General features: G+C 37.6%; 1 protein-coding gene across 4 annotated transcripts in view; it reads left to right on the forward strand.

The window, feature by feature from the left end:
• LOC103727156 (probable ATP-dependent RNA helicase DDX60) overlaps nucleotides 1-8,515 on the forward strand; it is a 129,472-nt gene that overhangs the window by 34,165 nt on the left and 86,792 nt on the right. For all 4 annotated transcript variants that reach the window (XM_029559554.1, XM_029559555.1, XM_029559556.1 and 1 more), the window contains 3 exons: nucleotides 297-452; nucleotides 5,098-5,203; nucleotides 5,598-5,713. In XM_029559554.1, the coding sequence (XP_029415414.1) occupies nucleotides 297-452; nucleotides 5,098-5,203; nucleotides 5,598-5,713 (378 nt within the window). The remainder of the gene's footprint in view (nucleotides 1-296; nucleotides 453-5,097; nucleotides 5,204-5,597; nucleotides 5,714-8,515) is intronic.

The raw sequence follows: 8,515 nt of genomic DNA on the forward strand, positions 1-8,515 counted from the left end.
AAAGCTATATTTGGTATAATATTTTTATTATCTCAAAAATAATTAAATCATCTATTATTATTGGTTGAGGGTAAATTTTAATACTTAGTTATCAGAAAGAAAGGCAAGAGTAATTTTAAAATCTGTAATGGCATAGCCAGCATTAGTCATCATTTTCATTTGTATTCAATGGGAAGTCCACTGAAAATTCCACTATTTGACTCATATTTCAAAGCTTGGTGAATTTAATCAAGATGCATATTTCTAGTATACATGAGTGTCTTTTAACGCTGAGTATTTTTTTTACTGTTGCCCAGGGCTACATTTAAATTTAGGTGATGCCATCACGAAGGATTATGAACACCTCTGGAATTCTGTATCCAAGTTGGTCACAAAGTTTGATGTGGGAAAACCATTTCCTGTGAGAAAAACAAAACTTCATTTTCTTATTAAGAATCCATCACCAATCAAAGGTAATTCATTCCTAAGCTAATTTGAGGTAAAGATAAAACTTTTTTTTATAACAAAACTCCAAGTATAACTCATTTTATGGCTGTATACATCGCAGCAATTGTCATTTCCTTGGGGTAGTATGCTACAACTAGACTTGTGAAGATTTGCTTATAATTAATTTTGCCAATAAAAGAATCTCTCTCTCTCTCTATATGGCTTTCCATATATAAGAATCCATATATATATATATATAATATATGAATTTCCAGCAATATGGAAAGGTGGATAAGAGGCACTCCACTCAGAATCTTTTTCCACAATGATAATTGTGCTGAAAACAATAGAATGGGGGACAGCAGGTGACATGACCCTGCAGTCTCTCACTGGGGAAGCTGAGAATCATCTAAGCCAGCCTAGAGATCAGCCCAGGCCACATATTGAGTGCTTATATCATAGAGTAACAAAAACAAGCTTTGGAAGGGGAATCTTAGAGGCCACAGAATAAAAGGGAATTAGAAAGTCAGTGCCCAAACTGTTACATTTGCCTTTCCTGTGATAGAGATGTTTGTACTGTATTTTCTGGGGTGTGGGCAGAAGACAATGCCAAGAGCCAGGGGGTGCTAAATGTGACAAATCTACACAAAGCCAAGGTCCTTTGGAGCAAACCTCAGAGGTCAGCTTTCACCGAATCTGCCTTTTAGCCAAAAGAAACAACAAACCAATCACATTGGGTCTCGAGTGTACTAAATGACTTTTGAGAATTTGGAGTTTAAACTATTAACAGGGTCAAGGCAGCTCTGAACCAGGACATTGAGGTGATCAAAGGGATTAGGCAAATTGTTGTGAAGAACAAGTAAGTCATAAACCCTGGTTTTATAGGATTCTTTGTCAAATATGAATACAAATGAAACTTATAAAACAGCTGAGGAAATAATTAACTAATAAGCCAGAAACAGAACTCATAATTCTTTATGATTTTGTGATTGTCATATCATGACGTACATTCTATATATGTGTTAAAAAACATTTGGGGAATTAAATAAAAGACTGTCAAATAATATGCAATCTTGAAATAACCAAATGGAGAAGTAAAACTGCTGTTACCAACTGATTAAAAAAGCTCATTGTATATTACTAATGAGAGAATTTATGCATCAGAAATAAATAGAAAGAATTAATTACACTTAGGACTGGAGATGTAGCTCACTGGTAGAATATACTAGCAAATATGAGGTCATAGGCTTAGTGTCTAGCTCTGGAAAACAAAGTAAATGAAAGAATGTCATTATGACAAATGAATAAACTGGTTCTAGGAAGAAAATACTATGTGATGTCACATCTGCAATCTAAAAAATACATAGAAACAGAACACAGTAAGTATTTAGGGAGCAGTATTGGGTGATGAGAAATGTTGGGCAAATGGTACAGATTTAGTTATGCAGGATGATAAATCTAGATGACTGACATACTCCATGGGGATTATCACTTATCATACTGGTTATTCCACTGTACCCTAGCAATTTGGGAAAAGAAGAGATTTTAGGTACTCTTACTACCCAAACCCAAACCCAAAAACAGACAAGGAGAAAAGATAGTAATGTGAGATGGTGGGTTTCAAGACTGTGCTATCAATCTGTGATGTATAGATTTCATCCTGAAGCTCCTGCCTCTACCTCCCAAGTGCTGAGATTACATGCATGCACCATCATGTCTGACTAACTCCATGTACATCAAAATAAGTGTATTAAAACTTGGTGTATACCTTAATTATATATAATAAAATTCAACACAAAATATTAAAGGACATGGAGGGTAGAATGAAGGTCAATGTTTGATTTGGAAATTCAAAAGGAAAGAATGAACTAATGCAAGTAGGGTTATTTTTGAAGAAATAATGACCAAACATTTGGATGGATTGGTGAAGACAAGAATTTGCACATTCAGGATCATAAATGGGGTAAATTAAATCCATGGCTCTATGTACCCAGACAAGTACATCTCACACAGTGAAACTGTAGATATGAAAAATGAAGACTATCTCAATAGAATCAAAATTAACTATAAAGAAAGTAAAATCAGTCTAATAACAGATTTCTCAACGGTGACGATATTTAGAATTGCATGAATTTCCTAAATTACTAAGGATGGGGAGTTGTATGTACATAGTAAAAACAAAATTTGATTTGGCCATCATCTTAGCATCCCTGATGTTTCTATATAATGAATTAAAAAAAAGATTTAGAGGAAAGCCTAATGAGCCCTTAGGCCATGTACACACAGGTACACAGCACATACACGCTAAGAAACATGTACACACCATGCACATGCATGCACATATACCACACATACACATGCACCACATATATGCATACACACACCACAGACATGCACACACCACACACAATTTGACACATGCACACACACCACATACATGCACATGCACCACATACATGAATACACACACCAAACACATGCACACACACCACACATCACATACTCACACATGCACTCTCATACACCACACATACCACACATGCACATAAATGCACATACACGCACACTAGGACACATGCAGACACATGTAGATATATGCATACATGTGTACTCACACTCACACCACATATAAGCACACAGCACACACATATACTCCACATACATCATACACTCACACCACACATACAGTCACATACACCCCATACACACACCCCATACACACCACACACATACCACACACTCATATACACACACACCACATACACCACACACCCCAAACACACACCACGTACCATACACACACCAAACAACCCACCCCCCACCAAATACACATTCTTGTCTTCTGTTAGGATGAGCTTCACCAGACAATCTGTGAGTGCAAGTTTTATTGGTGCTAAGAAGATTCCATCAGGGAATGGCTAGATTAGAACAGGAAGCGAACAGCACAGGTAGACCCATCAATGAGCAGGTTTTTCCTGTGGGCAACACCAGGCTAATTGCTGTTGGAATCTTGAGATGGTGTACACACTAACTTGGAAGTATCTTCGGTGAGAAGCAAGAGAGCTGAGGTATTTATTGTCCAACTCCTATCATGTCTTGGATAGGGGCTATTTTCACTAACTCTGGCTTGCTCTCCAAGGGCTATATGCAGGAACATGCTTAAACTAATTACAACAGAGGGTATTAGTGAAAACACAGGAACAGAGAGCATCAAGGTAATTAGAAGTCAAGCTCTGGTTGTTTATCTAGAATTATGAATCAGATGTTAAATAAAAATTCATTAGTCCATCATCTTAGTTTTCAGATATATCTGATTTATCATCTGTCAGTCAATCAATCTATCTATCTATCTATCTATCTATCTATCTATCTCTCTCTATCTCTCTATCTCTCTATCTATCTATCTATCTATCATCTATCTGTCATCATTTTTCCATCCATCTATCATCTTTCATCTTTATCTATGCATCTATGTATCTAGCATATATCTATCATCTATTCATCCATACATCTTCATCTATATATCTATGTATCTATCAATTATCTATCATCTATTCATACATACATCTTCATCTATATATCTATGTATCTATCAATTATCTATCATCTATTCATCCATACATCTCCATCTATATATCTATGTATCTATCAATTATCTATCATCTATTCATCTATTGGATATCTCTCTATAATCTATCTATCTATCTATCTATCTATCTATCTATCTATCTATCAATCATCTATCTATGTATATATCTTTGTATCTATCTACCATCTCTCTATCATCTATATCAACAGTCATCCATTTATGTATCATGTAGGCATCTGACATCGATCTAACTTTCTATTTTCTATCTATCCATCATCTATCTATCTATCTATCTATCTATCTATCTATCTATCTATCTATCTATCATCTATCATCTATCATCTATCTATCAACTTCAATCTATCAACCTATCTATCTTTGTGTGCTCTGGTTTATAAAGTAAAGGGAAACTTAAAAGAACTATTGTAATAGTATTAATCTCTGCACCTCTTAGGTTTTTCTCTATTTTTTTGGTCTTTTTGAGAGAGGGGCTTCCTGTAGCCCCAGCTGGCCTGGAACTCATGATGTATGCCAGGCTGGCCTCGAACTCACAGAGATCCACTTGCCTCTGCCTCCTGAGTGCTGGAATTAAAGCCGTGCACCACCATACCCGACTGTTTTTCTCTATTTTTAATTTCATTTTTTTGTGAAAATGTGTGTGAATTCCTAGATTTTTATCATTAGATTATCTTTTAGTAGAGAATAATAAAAGGATTGAACATTTGAAAGTAAGCAGCACAGGTATCTATCATCTAACTATTGTTTATCTATCAGTATATCATCTATCTACAATCTATCATCTTCACCACCATCATGTATCTATCTAGTCACATATCCCTCCATCCATCCATCACCCACCCATTTAATTGATCTACCTATTTGCTTAGATATTGTCTATTTATTTATATTGTATTATATTCCAAAATGATTTAATATGAAAGATAGCTTTATGAGAAGGATTGGAATTGGAACATAATTATGATGAATATAAAATAGTTTAATGAAAAGTTTTGAATAATGATATGTAGTCTTCCTGGATGAAAGTTTCACATTTAACTTTATCATAAGTTTTTTGTTTACAGAAAGCTCCCAGGAAGAGATGCCAAGTTTGGGTTTTATTCCTGTGTCATCTCATTTGGTGGATGCATTTGCTGGAGACGTTTTGAAAGATTTACCATTCCTAAAGAGGTAGGGCCAAAGCAAAAATATGCTTCAATAAGTACTACTTGGGGATGAATAAGTTGCTAAAGATTCTTTAAGAGGGCATATGTAATATAAGTTTATAACATATTGCCTTTTGACCATCTGTATCATTCCAATTGGAGAACAAAGACCACTATGTTCTTTTAAAATTAACGAAATAATGAATGTTTGTTTACGTCAATGAGACTGTTAAGAAACTTGGGTTTATTTTTGGTTTCTGAAGTCTAATAAAATGATCTCTGAATTCTGCCACACATACTCTATCACAGGAAAAAGAGAGGGAACCATGATTTTAAAGTTATTATAAAATGAAATTGGTGCAATGTTATATTTGGAGGTATAATTTTAAGATAGGCATATATTTCTTTTTGTCCCACAGTGATGATCCTCAGGTTACTTCACTGGTTAAACAGAAGGACTTTGATGAACTTGTACACTGGCATTCACAAAGACCCCTTAGTGATGATTATGACAGGACAAAGTCCAGTTTCTTTGGTGAGTGCTGTGAATCTGCTGAAATAATTTAAATCTACTTCACTGTTTGCCCTTTATTTCATAGTGAAAAATCAAACTATGAACATATTTTTTAATAATAGCCTACAAGATAATCAGATGCATATCAGGAAGGATGATAGAATTCCCAGGTTGTTTCCTGATGGTCATTCATACAAAGGTTGTAGGTATCTTAGGCAGAACAGCACAAATATGGCATTTGTCCCATGAACTAGGCACTGTGTTAAGGAAAGACAGTTTGCAACTTAAAAATTCTGGGTATTCTTTGAAGTCTAATATATGGAGACCAAGCTCTCAGCTCCATGATGGTCCAGACCAAGTATTACTTTCCAGTTGAGTAATGCAATGTGTTAGGATATCTTAGATGGCTTTCTTCTTGATTGTTCATTAAATTTTTTTCCTTTCCATTACCACTATTATGCCCCATCAATCTCAAGTACGTCTTAATATTTTTTGATTCTTCAAGAATTTCATACAATATCTTTTGATCACATTCAGACACCTTACTCCATCTCTAGCTTACCTTATTACCTATTCCCACTTCATGTCCTTTATTAACATTTTTCTTTCTTAAAGAGGCTATCAAGTCTAATCTGTATTCCCCAAATGCCCTACGGTTTGGGTCTATCCCTTGGAGTCTGGTCAATTTACCAGACTTTGCAATCCTAAAGAAAACTGACTTTTCCTGTCCCATCAGGTATCGATTGGCAGTAGATCTTAGTTCAGGCTGGGACTTCTTGCCCACCTCCCACACCCATGCAGGGTGAGATTGTATGGGGTGTGCAGGGATCTCGGGGCGCCAGGTGCTAGCGTGGCGCCGGTCCCCTGCGCACACCTGGAGAGGCGGCAGGTCCCGCAGCGCGTCTGCTCCGCGTTGCTGGCTCTCTGCTTCTCGGCTGCTTCTCTGCGTCTCTGTGGGTCTCTGCTGCCAGGGCTTGCCCGGCCGGGTTCTGCCCTAATTTCACCTGTGCACTTCCTCAAGATGCGGGATCCGTGAGCTGCCGGGTCACCAGGGGAAGGTGCGGGGCGGCTAAAGCTGGGTTTCTGTGAGTTGATGACGGAAGGATACCGCCCCCCGGGGAGACTGGATCGTAGGCAGTGAGACACAGGACTCAGCTCTGATCTCAGTGGTACAGCATTTATTCAGTGACTCTGCTTGGCTCCAAGTCTCAGTGCTCCAGCTCCAGCTCCAGCTCCAATTATTGAGGGAAAACCAGGAAACTTTATACCGTGGGGGTAGTGGTAAAAGCTTTAGCTGATAGGTACTTTGTGGGATGCCCTATTTACATATGGAAGTGGGCTCCTGCCAGGCTGCCAGACTGCCTGAAAATCACATAGGAAAACCTGGCATTTCCAGAGCCGGAGGCCATGTTTCTGTGGCGGCTACTTCAAAAGACGAGTCAGGAAGATGCCAGGAAAGCACCCTGCTGAAAAAGGAGTCCCTGCATTTGAAGCTGAGCTCATGGGCTACCCGGACATGAAGGGACTTCTACTTTACACAACAGGGGTCCCCAACAAGATTGCGCATATATTTTATACATATATGTCCTAAGCACTGTGGGTTCATATGTGCAACTGTCCTGTGGCATCCACACAATATGGCTTCCTTATATTAATTTACTATTTCTGACATTTACAATCTTTCCACTTCCTTTTTCACAAAGGTTTTTAAGCTTTGGGAGAAGAGGGTGTGATATGTGATGTAGGCGTCCCATGTAGGGGTGAGCCCTCCCCAGTCTCTTATTCTCTGCATGTTGACCAGGTGTGGGTCTCTGTTAATTGCCACCTGCTGCCAGAAGAAGCTTCTCTGGTAAGAGTTGAGAGCTACATTAATTTATGGGTATAACAATAAGTCATCAGAAGTTGGTTTAATGGTATTTCTATTTAGCAAAAGAATAACAGTAGGTTCTCCCCTACAGCCTGTAACATGTCTTGACCCTGATAAGAGGGCCAGGTAGAGACTCCATCCTCTGAATCAGACTATAAATCCAATCAGAAAGTGATTGGTTACTTCCATAACACACGTCATTATTGCACCAGAGGGCATATTTTGCCAAGCCAGTTGTTATTGTAGCTCACAGAGTTCACAGCTGGGTAAGGTTGATGATTACCTTTCTCTTACAGTAGCAAGCACAGCACCTTCTAATAGTATGAAAGCTAGCCAATAGAGATGAAGCTTCAAGGCTAGTATCAACTTGATTGCTCCTTGTTTGTATTATGACTCAAGAATGTAGTGTCTTCAGCAATGGGGTCTTATCCATCAAGTTAGGGTGGGTAACCAAGGGCATTAATAATAGCCAATATTGTCTGAGGGTCTTTGGGACCTCCCTGTCCAACAAGTCCAAAAGGGTAAGCCATATACTGGCACTCAGTTTTTGATTTGCTAGACTGTGGTGTCTGGTAGGGCAATTGAACCCCTATTATAGGGTGACTCTAATCTCTTTTTTTTTATTTACATATATATTTTTTTAATTAGAGGAAGCATTTCATTACAACAGCATTAACCTATTCATAACATTTTTCTGAGCTAGGGTAGATCTCTTTCAAAATTGGCTATACATTTCTAGGTTTACAGATGAATTATTACACTTATATAATCTTTTACTCATTATAAACTCTATAAGACATAAAATTAAATGAGGTTCCAACGTTTAAAAAAGATCTCTACTTCGTTGTCAAAACACACAGTTTCATACAGAAAAATTCATTCCAAGCCTATTGACATTGAGACGTTTTCACATGCATTTCTAATCTCTATATACATGACTATCACTGGTCACAGTC

The sequence above is a fragment of the Nannospalax galili genome, unplaced genomic scaffold (genome assembly GCF_000622305.1).
Source record: "Nannospalax galili isolate Female #2095 unplaced genomic scaffold, S.galili_v1.0 scaffold109, whole genome shotgun sequence".
NCBI lineage: Eukaryota > Metazoa > Chordata > Mammalia > Rodentia > Spalacidae > Nannospalax > Nannospalax galili.